The 20,543-nt window shown below is 35.9% G+C and overlaps 1 protein-coding gene across 4 annotated transcripts in view; it reads left to right on the forward strand.

Moving 5' to 3' along the window:
• WDR7 (WD repeat domain 7) overlaps positions 1-20,543 on the forward strand; it is a 458,806-nt gene that overhangs the window by 361,409 nt on the left and 76,854 nt on the right. For all 4 annotated transcript variants that reach the window (XM_027868951.1, XM_027868954.1, XM_027868953.1 and 1 more), the window contains one exon: positions 12,689-12,788. In XM_027868951.1, the coding sequence (XP_027724752.1) occupies positions 12,689-12,788 (100 nt within the window). The remainder of the gene's footprint in view (positions 1-12,688; positions 12,789-20,543) is intronic.

Genomic DNA, 20,543 nt, shown 5'->3' on the forward strand with positions numbered 1-20,543 from the left:
ATGAGGCCAAGAGATATCATATTTATTATAACAATAACATTATGATGTTAACAACTTTAGAATAAAGTTATTAGAATAAAGTGCAATCATTCTGATGTATCTGCCGTTTAGCATCATTGCCATTTCATTTTTCTAGAATCTCATTGAAATGTGTGTTAGTATGTTGTCTCCTCGATGATCTTCTAAAAGGCACTGTAATTTATTTCAATCTGAAGGACAGACATTTCTAAGTAAATTTTATCGTAGCACCTGTGATATTAATAATATAGTATCCTTTGTTAATACCCTAGGCAGTATGCTGTCAAAGTGATAAACCTCATCCCTCCAATAAAATAAAATAAACAGGAGACTTTAGAGGATCAGTATAATTGCAACATTCTCAGATTTCAGCATTACCCATCAAGAGCTGGTGGGGGGCTACTGTGCATACATGGCCATGCCATGAACTACCTCCCTACTTTCTAAATGTGGCCTGAATGTACTCCTAAATTATTTCAGGGGTATGTGAGTGTGTGTGTGTGTGTGTGTGTGTGTGTGTTTCATCTCCCTAACTGCGTAAATGAAGGACAGGGACATTATCTGCTAATTTATTGTATAGGTTTCATAGCTCTCAACATAGTGCCAATGAATATGGTTCCTTAATGTTACTATTATTCCCTCCCAGTATCCATTCCACTTATTCCTATTCCTTCAATATGATCCTTGAACAAATATAACCTCTTTGGTCCTCAATTTCTTCATGAAATGAGGAAAATTGGCCTAGATGACCCATGAGGTATCTTCCATCTCCATTTCTTTTCTTTTTTTTTGATTTTATTTTTATTGCAAGGGCAAGAGTAAGCAACTTACTCATTGAATCATTTTTATAGAAACCCAGAGAAGTGCCGGAGTCTTAGAGCTATAAATAAAGGATATCGGGTATTATTTAGTTCATCCTGATTTTACAGAGGAAACTAAAGACCTGTTTTTAAGTGTTAACAGACCAAAGTAAAACAAAACCTTGTTAGCCTGATGTAATGAGTCGTGTACCATTCTGATTTAGGAGCTGCGTGCCAAATCACCAGTATCAATGTGATTCTGTTCCCATTGAGATGCTGCTGAGACTCACAGCAACTGAGGCAGGGAGAAACCGTGGCTTGGAGTTATTCGACTTGAGTCTTTTAGCTTTTCCACTGCTGTATAACCATAGGCAAGTCACTTCCCTTCTTGAGCGAAGAAAAAGGAGCCCTGTTTCCATGTAAGCAAAATGAACATGTTAGAGTAAGTGATCTCTGTAGTCTTTCTAACTCTTAATATTTTGTGAATCTATGAGTAACAATTCCCCTGAGATAAAAGAGCAGAGGGAAATCCCTAGCTTGGTGAGTCCACCTACACCTCTCAGAGTCATACCTACTATGTTCAGATACTGTGCTTGTCATTGAGCAAACAAAGGCAAAAGTGAGAGAGTCTATGCCCTCAGTGGCCTAGGTTAAGGATCGCCCAAGGAAATCTGAGTCTTCTTCAGCTAATCTTAGAATCTCAGAGCTGGACCCCACCCCATAGTTCAGTCTGTCCTGCTTGAAGCTGAATCCTTTTTTAGAACGTTACTGGTAAGTGATCATCAAGGTTCTAATTGTATACATCTAATGATAATGGGCTGTCTGCTTATTGTGGGAACTCATTTTATATCCAGATAAAACTCATGGTTAAGGAGTTCTTCCTTACGAGTTCAAATCAAGCTTCACGTAACTTCTGCTCATCGGTCTTAGTTCACTTCTTCTGTAATTACATAGAATAAGTTTGATCTTTCTATTTAAAAAATGATTTTTCAAATCTCATTTCATCCAGTTTTCTCCTTCCCTTCACCTGTCTTTTCTTCCTTCTCATCTTCTTCTTTCTCCTCTTCCTCCTTTTATTATTTTAGAAAAGATATTACCATTTCAGAATATGTATTATTTCCTTCCAAGGGTTAATTCCTTTACTTGTATCTTCAAGTCCCATCCCTTTTTCTTCTTCCCATAAAAATCTTCTATGTCTTCTTCTCTACCAGATTTTTTCCTTCTTCTTATAAACAAATTAGCATCTCTTTAAACCATAAAAAAAACTTCCAAGAAAGTTTTTTGAACCTGTTACTCCTCAAGTATCTTATTTGCTTATCCTTTGCTGCCAGACTTCTCGAAAAAGTTGTCTACATTTGATACTTACATACCTCATAACCACTGGAATTGTTCTTCCCAAAGAACCCAGATGCTAGATCCATTGGCTCTTTCCCCAATATTTCTGGATCTCTCTCTATATTTGACATTGTTAAGTACCACTACGATCAAATACAGGTTCACTAAGAGCCAGACATGTTAAATCAAATCATTTTAGTTAGGGTTACTGCTACTAATTAATAACTAGCATTTATATAGCACTTTAAGGTTTACAAGAGTATTTTACAAATATTATTGTCTCATTTGATCCTCACAACAACCCTGGGAGGTAGGTGTTATTGTTGTCCTTGTTTTACAGAGGAGAAAACTAATACAGATAGAGGCTAAGTGACTTGCCTAGGGTCATATAGCCAATAAGTTCCTGAGACTGAATTTGAACTAGGGTCTTCCTGACTCCAGTCCAGTTCTCTACCACTGTTTCACCTATCACTGTCATAGATATAGTATATCCCAATTTCATGAGGCATCTGACAAGTGTCTTATAATAGTATCATGTACTAATTTAAAAAATACTGTCTGGATTATAATGGAATCCGGTAGCTTCTTGTTTAGTCATAGTAAAAGTGTTAGTTAATGGGTGATTCTTACATGACTTAACAGCAATTCCTATTATGTATTCTGTTAAAATAGTCGTTTCGCACTAAGTAAATATTTGCTTTGATCATTTGCTGAATCTGTGATCTCATCAGTGTCAGTACTTCTTCCAGTAGTACAGATCCTAACTCTGTCCTTTTATGCTGTATATGTATATATCTGTCCTCCGTGTTCTCCTGAAAATCATCCATAGGATCCATTTAAGATGCTTGGGAGCTTGTGATCTGTCTCCTGTCATTGTGTGAGTACCATTGGAGCATATAGGCTATCCATCAGTAATCCCACACTCTTGGTTAATGACAAATCTTCCTCTCTTCCAGTTGTACATCCATAATAATATATTTTACCCCACTTCTCCTGCATAATTCTTCATTGGCGATATGCTACAGCCTACTCACCCACCATGCATCTATCTCTACAGTGCCCTTCAGGTGACCTGTATCTTTAATTCTTTGGAGACATGGCAGTCTGTGTTTCACAGCTTTAGATCATAGGTTTAGAGCTAAAAAGGATTTGGGAGTCTTCTTGGCCATACTCATCACTGAGGAAACTGTAAACCTCTCTGGGTTATGACTTGCCTCAGGGTACAGAGTTAAATGTCTTAGGTATAGTTTGAACCCTTTGACTTCATATCTCTCACTCTATCCACTATACCACAATGCCTCTCCATTTTTTTTTTTTTGAGAATTTTGAGGTCATTAAATATGATTTGCAGTTTGCCAAATGTGAGCCAACCTACTTCCTTTTAAATTCTGGAAGCAGTTCATTGTTCATCTGCAATATCTGTCCAGGAAAAATTTGTTCATAATACTAACTAGTTAATATGTTTAGATGGTTTTAGAAGTTTCCTGAACCTAGAGTTTCATTGTCTGTTCACCAAGAGGATTGGATTAAATGATCTCGGAGTTTCCTTTCAGCTTTATAAATTTATGAAATTGAAGACACAAGAGAAAAAAATCCTCATTTATAAAGGTTCATAAGTTTTTTCATGGCATTACTCTGGTCTTTGTTGAAAAGATAGCAAAGAAATCTTTCTTACACAAAGACAAAATTTTAGCTAGGTTTAGAACTAAATTTGTTTTTTTTTTAAGTAAGAGTAAATTTATTATTCCAGTGAATTATTTTTCATTGTTTTCTCTCTTACACATGATTTCAGTTCATTGTGAAACACTTGAAAAACAAATACTTTCTTTTTACTGACCATATCTTACATTGTTTGGCTCTTAAGTTTACTCTAATGTATTTTATGGCTGCAAGAGCGTTTCAACGTTTAGGGAATTCAATCATATACTAGCTCGTTACCTGGATGTGTATTACAGTAACATGTAACAGCCCTTGGAGAGAGCAACCCTAGCACTTAGCTGTGTTTTATAGCAATTAAAAGATACAGACTTTCAATGTCAGAATACAAAATGTTTTCTCAGAGATCAGGAAGATAAATATATACAGTGAGAGTTATTGTAGGCACTGGTCTGTAATCTATACATCAACATGGCCCAGTTTTAAATCTTCAGTTTCTGGAAAATATATCTAATATCCCTTATTTATGTGTTAGAGATATCTTCAAAATATATAAAGTGATGCTAATGACTGAATGTTAATAATTAAACTAGAACTGAACATTTATCTAACTAAGGGAACATAAACCATGTTATATCTTCATCTCATCCTCAAAATCCCATATTCATGTAGCACTTAGCATTCCTCGTGTGTGAGTTGAATAAAGAGTATGACAATGAAGTGTGTGCTACTATGTAAGCATTTATTTTTTGGCTGCTGTCTATTCTGTGAACAATAATAAGTCATCACCCAGAGTATAGATTTATCTAATCTGCCAAGATTTGGAAGGGATTAAATCTCCTGGATTTTCAGAAGTCATATTGCCATTGGAATTTAAAATGTCCTCATACAGTTTAGCTGTTTTGTGCACATTGTCTTTTAGCTGACCTCTGCTATTGGTTGCTTAAAAAAAATGACTCACTCTATTTTTTACATATATAGTATATGCTTTACAGTAAAACACTCATCATTATTCACATATGCTCTCTAAAGAAAGTTTAACGCACATTAGCAGATGTTTCCATTAAAATATTAGTGTAACTTAGCTGAAAGGAATAATGAAAAATACATGATTGGAAGTTTCTTGGAAATGCAACATGAAGATATGGTATAAAAAATCAGAACTAAAGAAATATTTATCCTTTTGAACAGAAAATGCAAAAGAATAGAGTAGTATATAAACAATGTGTGCTTTAGTTAAAAGTATATATTTTCAGGGATAGTTTATGTTTTCTATAACTTTGTTATTAAGTAGACAGACTGATTGATTCTGCTTTTCAAGCAAAAAAGCTGAATCAGCTCTGTTCACCTAAATGGGCACTTAAAATCCAGTAAGGAAATGAATGCTGTCTACTTTAGAATAACAGTGTGATCTCATTTTTTAAAAAATCTTGTCCAAACCTGTGGTTTGTTCTTACTCAGTAGAGAATGGTAGCACTAATGGGATTTAAAACAGTTATCCACCTCAACTTGTGAAATCTTAAATTAATGTTACCATTTATGAGAGAATGATTTTGATAATAATTATATGTATATTACTCGTGGAGTCACAAGGCCAGCTAGATCCCCAGAATGATATTGCCCATCCTCCTCCACCTAAAAATTACCTCAACAAATTACTATCATTCATTATTAAAGACCTCCAGGTAAAAAAATCCACAGCTTCCTCCTGTAACCCATTTCACTGTTTAACAAGAAGAATATTTTCTTTTAAATTGTTTGGAATAAAGAGGGTAGTAGTTTTGCTAAAGGGTCGTAGTTTTACCAAAGGACAGGTAACCATTTCTTCTTTGCCAGTTTCCTCTCCAGCTCACATAATTAGAAATTATGTTTAAATTACATTTATATTCTTAATTATTTAAAAAATATGACCTATATAATGAGCTTTTTTGCACTATTCAGCTGTGGCATTTACAGTATTAATAACATGTTACCTATCAAGACCAATTTAACTAGGTGATATCTGTTCTTACATGCATACCTACTCAGGAATTCTTCTGACATGAGGAGCCTTTTGTTATGATCCAGGTGCATCACACTTTTACTGGCTTGAGTTTACACCTAGAAACAGGAAATTATTTCCATTGGACATTGTAGCAAGCTGGTGGCAACTCCCATTCTTTGTAAGAATATCCACCACAATGTGCTAAAAGGAAATTTTATCAAAAGAAAATCAATAGCTATTAAATGTTATGTAATATTTATTCATTTTAATGAGTATGTATTGAAAAGCTACTATGGGCATGACACTGGCTCTAGGTGCAAGTGTTCCCTCAGTGGGTTTCCTACAGTATCACCGTTCCCTAAGACAATGAGAATGATCATTTTATACCAAGATCTGCTGCCTGCTGAACAATCCATTGCTGGTATAAGTGAATTAATTAATTAAATGAGACATGGGTTAGAATTAACCACCCAGTGGCCAACTAAAACAGATTCAGTGTACTTATGTGTATGCACACACTTGAGAGGTAGAACCTATTAGAGCCTATATTCCCCTGGCATAGCTTTTAGAAACACAGGGTCACCCCCATGTTTGCAAAAAGGCACTGGTGCTTGAGTTTTGTATATAATAACTGGTAAGTTTTACTTTAAAAATTAATGAGTCTAAAACTAACTTTCAATTCTTATTTACTTTGTTATACTACCTTTAGAGAAAAATAGTCCTGTCTTAGATGGCAGCAAAAATAATAAACATTCCTTAAAATTTACAAAGGTTTTAAGATTTGCAAAACATTTTATTTGTATGTGAGGTAGCTAACAAACACCATTTTGCAAAATACCACTTTTCAGATGAGGAAACTGAGGCTGAAGAGAGGTCAAATGACTTCCCCATGGTTACCAAACCATCTTCACACTGTGCTGCCTGCACTCTAGCCAGGTTTTATCTTCATTCTCTTTCCTCCTTCCCCTATCCATTCCTACCCCCATTGGAATTTTAGACTTTGTCCTAGGAAGCTGGGCTCTAAAGTGAGTTTTTACCTTCTTTTTCACCAAACCAGACCTTCACACTACTTCACACCAAATCCAGATCATGCCTCTCCAGTTGCAAGTCTCCTCCTTACCCTTTCAAGCCTTCCTTTATGCTTTATCTGTTGTTTTCTCTTATTAGAGTTTAAACTCCTAGAGGGCAGAGTCTTCTTTGCTTAAATTTGTATCCTCAGCTATCAGCACAATGACTGGCATGGCACTTGATAAATACGCTCTCTCTCTCTCTCTCTCTCCCCCCACCCTTCTCTCCCCCCACCATACATGTCATATTTCATAAAACTTTATAACTTCTTTTGTTTGTTTTTAAAGACTTGAAAGTGAGAGATTCCAGACCCTCCCCCAGTGATTCATTTTAGTGCTTGATAATGAATTAATTATAATGCCCCAGGGTTTTTTTTTTGTTATAATGTTAGATGTTACAGTATCTTGACCAGTAAAATTTTTTTTTGTAAATTTTGAACATACAGAGAGTATTTATGTCAATCCTCTATGGTTTTTTTCCAGTAAATCATTTAGCATATACAACATAATCATTTTTTTCATTTCACACATTTAATCATTTTAATTGTATTGGCCTTGTTGCATTTCAACTGAGATAAATTTTCCTATTTTCTAAAGATATAATCAAGTGTCTTCCATTATAAAACTGTCAGGTCCATTGTAAATAGCTTCTTGTAAATCTGCAGTTGTTTGACTGAATTAAAAATACATTTGTAATAGGGAAATGGGGACAAATACCCAGTATGGTAATCTCTGCCTTCCTTTTTTAGTGGTTCTTACTCACTTGAATTGCTTTCTCAATTATTATTTTGCATACTGTAAAATACACATTTTTTTCAGGAACAGTGAATCTTTTAGCACAATTAATATTCCAGTCATTAAAGGATGTGTCCATGCTTTCATATCACTGAAAGTCTATGTGATAGAGGCGAAAACTCACTCAGTTTGTAGTTAGGAGATACGGATTACCAATGGTATAACAAGTATCTCTGCTCTGATACTTAATAACTCACCAACTCGGGGGAAGGCATTTTAACCATTCTTAGCCCTTAACCTAGGCACTGGACTGCAGCTCCTCTTGTGGCCCCTTTAGAGAGAAGCCTGTATATAATAGACATTCAATAAATATTTGAATTGACATTTCTTTTAACTTTCCAGCACAGATTGCACCTTGACTCATAGCCCAACTTACTGGTTATAGTGAGAGAGTTGGAATACCCTTTCCACTTCGAGGCTTTCCCTCCACTACCATCATTCAGTTAACCTCTCCTTCTTTAAGGTTCATTCAATCCATATTTATTATCCAGTCAAGATTCTGGTGCCTGTTTTCTGCCAACCTCCAGGAGTGTCCCTTTTTCTCAATGAGTTTAGGTTCAGACTTTGTCTTTCTCTTCTCCCCAACTCCTGTGCTCAAAATATAAGGACTTCAGCATACATTTTGATACTCCTTTAAACATCCTAATATCATAATTCCTCAGCTTACTCATTTCCTATGACATTCTCTTCAGCCTCACCTCAACTACAGAGGTGACAGAGATGGTCATCCCCTTGATCTTGCCATCACCCACAAGTATTCCAGTTTCATATTTATGAACTCTGAAATACCTTTATCTGATCATAATATATTGTCATTTACCTCTTCTTGCATCCCGTAACCCTGTTCTTCATCCTCATCATGACTTCTAGTTTCCCCACCCCTCACTTCTTTCCTAAGTTATCATCCCTACACTGGCTACATTCTCTTTCCTTTCCTGACTTCACCCCTTGATGAACCAGTTCAACTCTATACTTTACTTTTTCCTCAAGTCCTTTACCATCTTATCCTGCCAAAAGATCTTGCTCTTCCAAGCCTCTATCTTAGGTGACACCCACTATCTCCTGCCTTTTCGCTCTTACATGCTGCTGAATGAAACTGGAAAAAATCATGAAACTGTTGAGTCCATTACAGGTTTGTGTTAAGTAATCTCAACTGAGCCATCACTGTAGCAAGGCAATCCTTTTACATTTCCCTAATTGAGAGTCTTTCCTCAGATCTCTCACTACTCTTCCACTCTTCCCTCCATGCTAAGAGCCCTACCTTAAAAAATTGAGGCTGTTCAGGAAGAGCTTCCTCTTATCTCCTCATCTTCATCTCACATCCCTCAGATGCTTTCTCCCCCAGTGTCTTCTTCTTCCTTGTCTCACATGAAAAAGTAGCCCTTCTCCAGTGACTGCAAACCACCTCCAGGGTCCAATAAATATAAACTCTTTGACATTTAAAGCTCATTAACAGCCTGGCCCTTTCCTACCTTTCCAGTCTTCATATACCTTACTTTCCTCCATGTACTTTACAGTGTAGCTACTCTGGCCTTCTCAGTGTTCCTCAGACCTGTCACTCCATCTCCCAGCTCCTGCCTTTGCCCTGATTCTTCTTTATGTCTGTGATGCTCTGTCCCTTACCACCATCTCTTAGTTTCCCTGACTTCCTTCAACACTCAGCTGAAATCCCATCTTTTTCAGGAGGCCTTTCCAATTCCTCCTAGATGCTAATGCTGTCCGCTCTGTCAGGTTACCTTTAGTCTACTGTTTATAGCTTATATGTACCTATTTACATTCATGTTGTCTCCCTTGTTAGAATGTAAGCTCCTTGAGGGCAGGAACTGTTTTTGTTTTTCCTTTATATTCCCAGTGCTTACCATAGTGAATAGCACATAGTAAGTGCTTAATAAATACTTGGTGACTGAGTTGTTACTCTTGATTTTTTAGTTCCCCATTAACACCTTGACAGGCTCTTTAGTACCTCTTCATCGCTTTACAGTCACACCTGACTCCCTTTGACTAACTTCTTGCGTTATGATATCATTTGATCTTTATGAATGATCCTCTTCCTCCCTTCCAGTAGTCCACATTCAGCACAAGTCCTTATCCTCTTCCTGCTTCCTCTCTGGTCCTTTCATTTCTCCTGCCTTTTTTTTTCCTTATCAGATCATAGAATCATAGATTCAGAGCTGGTAGGAACCTCAAAGGCCTTTTAGTCCGAATCTCTTTGCTTTATAGATGAGGAAACTGAGGCCCAGAGAGGTGAAATGATTTACCCATGACCACACAGGTAGTAAGTGGCAGAGCTAGATTCAAATGCAGGGCTTGGCCTCTAGGTGGAGTGCTGTTTAGTCTTCCTCCTCTTTATTAAATCTTTCTGTTCCATCTCCCTTCATCTTGTTTCAAGTTCTCCCAAATTTCCTCTCCCCTGATTCAGTCTCTGACCTGCTTTACAATTCCTTCTTCTTCACTTCAAGTTCTTTTATCTCTCTTGTTCCTTTTTCCACATTCAGCTGGAAGCAGATACCTATCAACCAGACAATTATGAATAGACATCAAAGTTATGTACCTTCTCATAGGTTAAATTGTACTAACCAACCATATAATAGGCAAAGTAATTCAGAACAGATAGAGGAGTAGAAAATTTTGCTAGAGATTTAAATACAAAAGTTGTGCCTTAAGGTCTTCAGTGCCTAGCATTCTTTAAGGATTTTATCCAAAAATATACATGTATTACTTTTGAAGTCAATTGTAAAGCATGAAAAAATAGATCTGTAAAATTTTTTTCCGTAAGAACTAAGATTTGCTTTCAAGAGTAGATATGATCTTTTTTTTTAACCATACATAATGGTATTTATAAATAATATGACAGAATAAGATTGGTTCCAGAGTGTATTAAACAAAATAATGTAAGAAAATTCTATATTCAATTTGGGTCAACATTAATACAGTTAACTAGTTTGTTTTCTTAAAGGTAACTGACATCATGTTTTGCAAAATGACTTTAACAGCTTAGTTATAAAGTCTATGTAAAATTTTTAAAATGCATCTTGTCACTTTAGTTTTCTAGGACTCTTAGTGTAATGTACAAAATGGATGTGTTAAGTTTCAAAAAAAAACTAGTTTTATTTTTGGAGTTACCACAATAGAGTACAACTAGTTATATGGTAGTAAACAATACTTTGTCACAAACATGGATAAATGTCATCAAGATACGCCAGAAATTATCAAACTCTTCTAAATTATATGTTTGAAAATATTAAAAATACCTTCAGATTTAAAGTAGTGTAATAGATTGAAAATTGATGGAGGAAGAACCAAAAAAGAAAGGGGACTGAATTTTAAAAAAGGCGGGGGGTATTTAATATCATTGATGTAAGTCACTCATGGACATACCATATGGGCTATCATGCCCAATCAAGCAAATCTGACATAGATAATGAATGGGTAAGGCTCATTAGCAAATCATTTGGCATAGGAACCCAAACCTTAGTCAGTCATCTTACCATCATCCTTCTTTTCACCTGTGCATACTCCAGTCATTTGAACAGCAAATAACCAAAGCAAGCTGCCATCATATGTTTAAGGAATAGAAGTATTTAATCTAGTCTTGGAAATCAGCATAAATGTATATGGGCCCAAGATCCAAAAACAGAGGAGTAAACAAAAGCTAAAATAAATCATTCTGACTTGACAATAAAACCAACTAAAAGCAATAAAAAATGCTTATTTGTATGTAAAGCTAAATAGTTAACAATTATAATAAGATTTAAAAGTGACATAGATCACTAATACCATATTGCTTCATTTTATAATCAAAAGCATTAGCTTTTGATTTTATTTTATGACATGGTAAATATGAGGAAAATGGGAAAATTTTGTAAATTATAACTTTTTATTTAGGTTGATAGATTTTAAAAGTCAATTTAAGTTATCTGATTCAAGCCTATGAAAAAACACAAAGAAACTTGTTGTTTCAGGAATTCAAATTTCAGTCATGCCTAGGCCAGGAAACCTCTCTCCTCACTAATTGCCCAAGCTGTTACCCACTATCTATTGTCTTTCTACCATTGAAAGCCCCCAATCTCTGAGCATTCATAGTCTGTGCACAATCCCAAGTGCAATCATTACTTAAGCAAACATTATTTACTTACAAGGCACAGGGTTAAAATCTGTACATATATTCTAAAGAGTTATAAATTATTCAGGTGCTCAACAGTTAATTGACTAGAAATACCCGGAATTAAACTTTCTATTCTAAGCTAGCCTCATACTGAATACCAACCAGGATTTGAGCTTAACTCAATGATTAGACTACTATCTTTGGCCAAGAGGGAGGTACTATGCCTTTCTTCTCTTCCGAAGTCTTCTATTGAATTCCTCATAAGCCACTGGGAGAAAACCAGTGGCTGTGGTATTCCACACCATACCTGACCTAGTCAGGGTCTTCTACAAGTGTCTGAGAGGATAAAAACTATGCCTGCATATTATCTACAGTTACATGATTCCTCTACTCAAATTACACATGAAATATTGTTTTATTACAAAGTTTGATTTTTTAAAGATGTGACCAATTTAATCAGCTTTATTTCAGTTATTCTATCCAATAAAAATATTTTTGTTTTATAATATAACAGAATGAAACTAAAATTCAAGGTTTAATATTCTTTCTATTCATGGTCAAATTCAGATGTGTGGATATTATTATTTACTATAAAAAGACTATATCTTCTCATATAATAATCTGGTATCTCACCTGTTTTTATTTTTCATTATTCAAATATATTAATAATTGTGAGATTTGTTTCAAAACAACCTGTTTAAAACCCCATATCTTTCAAATTACTGTCAAAAAGCCAAAATTGAATTCAACATCATAATGTTTTGTTAGATTTCAGTTGATTCTAAAAGTTACTAAAGAATCTTAATTGCAATGGATTCATGTATTTATTTTTTAAATCGTCATTAGAATTGATCACTGAAATGTGTTAATATTCCTCTCCACATGCAAGACAAGTTTCACCTGTTTCTTGTTATAATGTTCAATTCAGGTTCTACATGGTCAGCTATTATGAACGGAATCACAGAATAGCAGTTGGAGCTCGCCATGGTTCAGTGGCCCTGTACGACATTCGGACTGGAAAATGTCAGGTAAATAAATCATTGTGACTTCCTCTCCATAAAGTGTGGAAGTTATTGAAAGCAAAGAGAGCCTAGCACTGCCGCAGTTGACATGCTGAGCTGCTGGAACATTATGGATAATGCTAAAAGGATCAATAGTTTAATGAAGGACTCCAAGAGTATAGAGCTCTACTGTCTTCATTCACTGTAACTGAAGGGCTGCCATAGATGGGTTAATAATAGGAGCCCAAAGTAAGGTGTTAGTGCTCACAAACTACCCTGCAACAAGCCTTATCTTTAATAAAAAAAAAAAAAATTGTCTGGCATTATGCAGGATTTACTTCTGCTGCTTATTTTGCCAAGTTTCTCTGTAAAAAACAATTTATGATGCTACATTTTGATATATGACTTCACAAAAATAACTTTTCAAATGCTAACCAAGTATGATCTTAGCAGAAGTAGGTAATAGATTTTTTTAGCCACATATATTTCTATCTGCTTTGAATTTTGAAATTAGAACTTGAAATCTATTAATGTGCCTGAATGAAAATTAACCTTACCTATGCCTGTGTCAGTGATGAGTTTGTTTTTCATTTTGATTCATGCTTTCTAACATTTCAGTTCACGTCATTACTAATGGTGTTGTATTACATTTATGTTTTCACATCATTACTAATGGTGGTGTATTACATTTATGTTTGCTCTATCAAAAATTTTAAGAGAAAATGTAAAGGAATTCAGAACTATTACTCAACTAGTTGAGATTTTGAATTGTTTGCTAAATTAGGCTTGAACACAGGGTAATTAAAAGATGAATTTAATAGAGAATTGGTTGAGCCTTTTAAAATTATTTGCTTAGGCTATCATGAAATATTAGATTTGTTTACATAAATTTCTGGTCTTAAGAAATGAATTTTGAAAACACTAATCAATCTTGACTATTGATTATGTTCCTTTATAGTAAGTTATATATTGCCATGATGAAACCACCTTAAGTCTCTGTTCAAAAACCTCTTTTAAATTATATTTAAATACCCAGGGGTAAGAGATACAGACTCTTTCTGAGAGAAATTTTAAGTAGTAGAAAGAGAACTGGATTTGGAGTCAGAAAACTCAGATCCAAATCCTTGCACTGCTATGTACTACCTATAGTGACTTGAAAAAGTCACTGGACCTCCTGGGTTTATAGATCACTAGTTTTTTGTGTACTCTTTTTCAGTATTAATAAGGTGAAAAGCAATGGTTTTCCAAAAAAGGGAAGAGAATAGAATCCACAAATTGTAGACTAGTAAGCAACTTTAACTCTTGGCAGAATCCTAAAATTAGATATTAAAGAGATTAAACCTTTAGTGTTAGGAAAAAGAAAGGTAGTTGAATTAATCAGCTATTAAGTGATTACTATATGCCCAGTCCTGTTCTAAGGAATACAAAGAAAAAAGCAAAAATGACACCTGCTCTCAAGGAGCTGACCTTCTAAAGGGAGGAGACAACATAAATATAAATAAGTATGTACAAGATACACACAGGTAGAAAAAACCTTAGAAGAGAAAACACTAGCATCTAGAGCAGATCTTGTCCTAGGATATGTGTACTTGTTTTTTAATATTTTGATAACTGTATTCCAATATGATTGGCTTCCTTTGTAATCCCATGTATTTTATTTTAGTCATTTAAAAACATTATTCTGAGAAGTCAATAGGCTTTACCAGTGACCCAAGAAAAGTTAATTGAACCCCTGATCTAGGGGAACCAGAAAAGTCCTCCTGTAGGAACTGTTGCTTTGAGCTAAGTCTTAAAGAAATCCAGACCTTATAAGAGGTAGAGGTGAATAAAAAGAACATCTAGTCATGAGTTCAGCCATTGCAGATAAGGAGATTAGCATCATTTATGAGGAATAGCAAGTAAGCAGATGTGACTGGATCATAGATCATAGGTCATAGAATATGTACGTAAAAGGGAGTAATGTGTTTAAATACTGGAAAGATAGGAAGGGGCCAGATTGTAAAGAGCTTTAAATTCCAAACAAAGGAATTTATTTTTAGTCCCAGAAATAATAGGGAGCTATTGGAGTTTATTGAGTGAAGATATGTTAAGAACTATGTCTAATGAAAAACACTTAGTAGTTATTTGAAAGATGTACTAAAGTAGTGAGAAACAAGTTGGGGAATCCAATTAGAAGTTTATTAAAATAATTCCGATGAAAGACCAAAAGGGCTTGAATTCAGGTGGTGGGGTGGCTGACTCTATGAATAGAAAAAGTTTAAGGTCTCTTAACTTGTTCGTGTCCCATTCAACTAAATATGTCCAAAATTGAAGTTAGTATTTTTCTCCCAAAACCCTTTCTACTCTTCCCTATTGCTGTTGAGGGCATCACTCTCTTCCTAGTCACCAAGGCCTGCAACCTAGTTATCATTCTTGATTCCCATCCCTCATTCCCCATATCCAATCTGTTGACAAGGCCTGTCCATTTTACCTTATATGTGCCTCCTTCTCTCCTCTGACATGCCACCACCCTTGTACACTACCTCCTCACTTCATGCCTGGACTGTTCCAATAGCCTGCTGGTGAGTGTGCCTCCCACAAGTCTCTGCTCAGTTCTGTTCATCTTTCACTTAGCTATCCTAGTGATCTTCCTAAAATACAGATCTGACCATGTTACCCCTCTGATTAATAAACTGTAGTGGCTCAGTGGTGCAGTGGTTAGAAAACTGGGCCTCGACACAGGAAGACCAGAGTTGAAATTTGGCCTCAGGTACTTACTAGCTTTATGACCCTGAACAAGATGTTTCTTCAACTGTAAAATGGACATAATAATAACACCTACTTCCCAGGGTTCTTGTGAGGATCAAATGAAATAATGTTTGTAAAATATTTAGCACAGTACCCGGTGCATAGTGAGTGCTTACTAAATGCTTTGTGTATATTGTGCGTATATGTGTACATGTGTGTGCATACAATACACAAGTATACATTTTTGTGCATCTTGTCCATTTTCTTCTGTTTCTTATCCTCCTTAAATTTTCATCCTTTAATGCCCTTGGGATGACTGTGCTTAGCTGGATTTCTTTCTAGGCTTTCTTTAAACTGGTTTTACCCTCTGCTTTATGAAACAATACTGTTCATAATCATCCATCTTCTTTTTTCATAAGATTTTACAAACTCATTTATATTCTAAACCAGTGTTGCCTCTGGTCACTACCTCTTTGTGTTTGTCAAGTAAGTCCAGTTTTTATTGATTAAGGTGATTGTTAGACTCTTTTGGTCTCCATTTAACTTACGTCAGTGTAACTTTTCTATGAAATTATTATAATCAATGCCATTGTCATTTCTGCTGCCATTACTCATTTTTCCTTATCAGTTTCTTGTTTAAATAGTTCAAGATTAAATTGTTTCAACTGAATGCCAAATGTTTTTCTCATAATTATTCTTTCTGTTAATTCTTATGGTCCAATAAGTCAGTGGTATGACTGGACAAAGACACCTAATTTAGGGATGACACATTAATTTTCAGTCTTTTCCTGTCTTATGAAATGTAGATACTTTCATTTCTTGTGATGTTATTCAAGTTTGTCCTTGGTAGGCAAACAGTCTATTTCCAGGTCTATATTCAAAACTCTTCTAGCGTTGTAAAATTGGCCAGAGCTTGTGGCATTGCCTTTGAAAGCCCAGAATTACTTCCCTGCTGTGATGAGACATCCAAGTATAGCTTTGTTGAAGGATCAAGAGAATGTTGATGTTAAAAATATGGACTTTGGTGGCAAACTTGGATTTTTGAAAATGGTTTCTTTGTATTCAATTCTAGGCCTATCTATTAGTCCAGAGGTGGGGAACCTGCAGCCTCGAGGCCATGTGTGGCCCTCTAGGTCCTCAAATACGGCCCTTTGACTGGATCCAAACCTCACAGAACAAATCCTCTTAATAAAAGGATTTGTTCTGTAAAACTTGGACTCAGTCAAAAGGCTGCACCCAAGGACCTAGAAGGCCATATGTGGCCTCGAAGCCACAGGCTCCCCACCCCTATCTTTGTCTGCAGATAGACCCTGTCCAAGATCTATGCATTGAGGAATTAATTCCATGTAAGGCCCATACAATTTATGTTTCAAAATGCGGGTAATGTGAATTCTTCATCTACTTTGCTTTTCCCATGTGTGTTAATAATCTCTTCTCTTCAAGGTGGCTATGGATGTTATTGAGGAGATCCTGCAGTATTTTCATGTTTTGGTGCAATCAGCACATTGTTCGTTCTGTAGCTCATAAGATCACAGATTTAGAGGTGGCAGGGAGTTACATATCATCAAGAGGGACCTTCTCATTTTACAGATGAAGAAACTAAGGCCGAGAGGTTGTTTCTTGCCATGGGTCAGAGTGCCAGTAATTGTTTGAAGCAGGCCTTCCAGAGTCCAAGTTCCTATTTCCACTGCACTACCTATTTGCCTATAGTAGGAAACATGAGTATCTGGAACACCTCACTCTCTATAAGGGAGTACCTTTTCTATTTTGACTGTGTCATACATCTTCTGTAATACTTGGGCATCTCCTTGTTTTATCCTTCTCTCATGGTAACCAGAGGATCCCTGAGTAATTTCTCTGATTTCATGTATTAAGGAATATTGAAAGGTTCTAACACATATAAGGGAAGCATTTTGTTGGAGGAGAGCCTTTAAGTAAGCTGATTTTATTCTACCAAATCAAGTACTTCTTTTTAATCAAGCAGTAAACATAATGAGATCTTACATTCTCTATAGCTCTCATTCTAACTGAAAATATGTGTGGTCTGATGTTAAGAATCATTTTTGTGAGTTTGCTTGTTTTGTTCTCATTTTCCCCAAGAAAATGCTGATTAAATGCATAAACTATTCTCATAAAGACTTTCTAAAGATGAGAAAGTTCACCTGCGGATCAGGAGAAACTGATGGCTTTTCAGTCACCTTTTTTCAACATTTCTAGAGTCTCCATTCTTCTTAAAACCTCAGATTTATCACTTATAAAATAATATACTTAACCTGCTTCACAGAGTTGTTGTAGGAAAAACATAAAAAACTCTAGAAATGTAAGTTGTTCTCATATGCTATATCTTGTGATTGAATCCTGAATAATGCCTTTAAAATCATGTCAGCCCAAGCATAAATTTCCTTTATAGTTTTGGTTAGGTCCAGCTCTTCCTCCCAACTTGATTTTCTTCTAATACTTCTCCTTTTCTGTAATATTGAGTACTGAGGTGAATCCAAACCTGGTGTTCCCAGCAATTGGCCCAAGGAATACAAATTTGACCTCAGAAACATACTAGCTTGGGTGACTGGGCAAGTCACTGCTTGTCTCAATTTTCTTATCTGTAAAGGGGCTGGGGGTAGGTAATAATAGTATCTCCTTCCCAGAACTGTTGTAAGGATAAAATAAGATTTTGTAAAATAAAATAAAGTAAAATAAAATGGGATTTGTAAAACACTTTGCAAACCTTAAAGTACTCCCCAAATGCTAATTATTATCAATATTGTTGTTGACTTTGGTGGTCTAGCTGACTAGACAAGCAATTCTTTCCACCCTCACCACTTCATGAGTATCACTTTTGAAGCTTCTTACTCAGATAAAACAACTTTACTTAAATAAAAGGATATACTTCTTAGGTCAGAGGCATAAGTAGTTGTCCTCCCTGACTGACACCTCTAAACTACCTTTCAAGGTACATATGTCACCAATATAGCTTTAAGGGAACACTCAGCCTCTGTTTTGCTTGCCTTAACTCATTCTTGACTTGAGCCCTTTTGATAGTCTGTTTTCAGATCTGTCACTTTTTACAACTCATCATTTTTTTGCTTGGTCTTGCTTTAATTTTCTGTGTTCCTTTTTGCATCTGTGTTCAGCACAAAGTCCCCTGAACAGCCAGAAACAGTTTAAATAAATAATTTGTGTAAAAATTATTTTGAAGTAATTCTTTTTTTTTTGTTGTTTTTTTTTATTTTAGGAAATTGGGGTTAAGTGACTTGCCCAGGGTCACACAGCTAGTAAGTGTCAAGTGTTTGGTCTAAGGCCAGATTTGAACTCGGGTCCTCCTGACTTCAGGGCTGGTACTCTATCCACTGCGCCATCTAGCTGATCGGTTATCATTTGGTAGGGAAAAATTAGTCTAGGAAAGGTTATTGATTTTTAACAAAGCTACAGAGAGAAGATCTAGGAAACACAAAGAATATCAGGTGCTTGGGTTTCTCTAGAGGGGTAGAGACCATGAGGTAATGAAACACTGGGGAGAGATTTTTTCTTTTTCTTTTCTTTTTTTTTCTTTTTGGTGAGGCAATTGGGGTTATGTGACTTGCCCCAGGTCACACAGCTAGTAAGTGTCAAGTAAGTATCAAATGTCTGAGGCTGGCTTTGAACTCAGGTCCTCCTGACTCCAAGAGTGGAGCTCTATCCACTGTACCACCTAGCTGCCCCGAGAGATTTTTTTTTAGATTGGTTGGTGGAGGGTACAGAAAGAAAAGCCACGTCGTACTTTCCAGCCTTTCACTTTGGCTACTACTCTCCTCAGCCCATTTTTCTCCTGTTGCTTTAAGATGTTTGCAGAGTTTGTCTTTGTCCCTGAAATACCACAGCTTCCAAAATCTGTGATATTTTTTCTCTTCTCTGTCATTCTTAAATACATGTTGAAAACCAGAGGTGTGGATAGTCAGCCTAGTTAATGGTCTTAAATATTTAGAGCTGGAGGTGGGGAGGAAACCTACAGTAAAAATCTTCCCATCGTCAAGATTTGCCCTTGGTTTGGCATGCTTGCTAAAATAGCTTATCTTGCTGATTTTCCAATACTTTAAAAATTAATTCTGTATAATAACCAATGACTTCATTGATAGGTTCTCTCAGGCTCTTATCTGATCATCTATCTAAAGTTAGCATTGTGAGAAAAGCTCATATTTAAATTTTTTGGTGTATTTTCTTAAGCAAGATATGATAATAAGTTATTTTGGGTTACAAATCTTAGGCTGACGGCCCCCTTTCCTTTCTCCTGGGAGCCTTTATTTCTGATACATAATCTTCCCCAACCACTAGAAACCTACAGCCAGATTTTCTTCAGTCCCCCAAATTTATCCCAAAATGATGAATAATGAACTAAAACATAATCCTTAAGGAAAAGTCAAGTCCTTCCTGTTCTATGTTGTCATTAAGACCAAGTGTCTTCTTGTTATCAGGACCCTCACATCCTTTTGGTTCAAAATCCCTATGTACTCTAGAAAGAGTTTTAGTCTCTTAGATTTGCAACTTCAAGATTGTCTTCAACTCTTCCTGCTCTTTTTCACCATCCTATCCCCATCAGCCCATTGATGCTTCTTTAATCATACCTGAAAAGCATTTCTTTCCATGTTTCACACACTGATTCAGACTCTAATTGCTTCATGCATAAGTGTAATCAACTTCTCACTGGTTTCTTTGCTCACATTTTCTCTCCACTTACTCCTCATACCCTATGCTACCATCTGATTTGGGAGGCGGGGGGAGTGAGGGAAGATGGGGCTGCAATAGTGGTGTAGAGAACTCCTGGTGAGGAACTTTCTCTACCAGTAAAAATGTGCACCTGCTTTGCAGCTTAAGAGTCTTAGTTGGGGGGGAAGGGAAAGGGAAGTTTTAGAGATTAGGTGACTTGCCCAGCACAACATAAACAGTAAGTGTCAGAGGCTAGACTTGAATCTGGGGCTCATAGGCTGGCTATCTATTACATCACACTACTTTACAGCATCAGATTATTTTCCTGAATACTTAATCATATCACTTCTTCAGTAAACACTTTCAGTGGCTCTC

Source organism: Vombatus ursinus, unplaced genomic scaffold, assembly GCF_900497805.2.
Source record: "Vombatus ursinus unplaced genomic scaffold, bare-nosed wombat genome assembly UNPS02014791.1, whole genome shotgun sequence".
NCBI lineage: Eukaryota > Metazoa > Chordata > Mammalia > Diprotodontia > Vombatidae > Vombatus > Vombatus ursinus.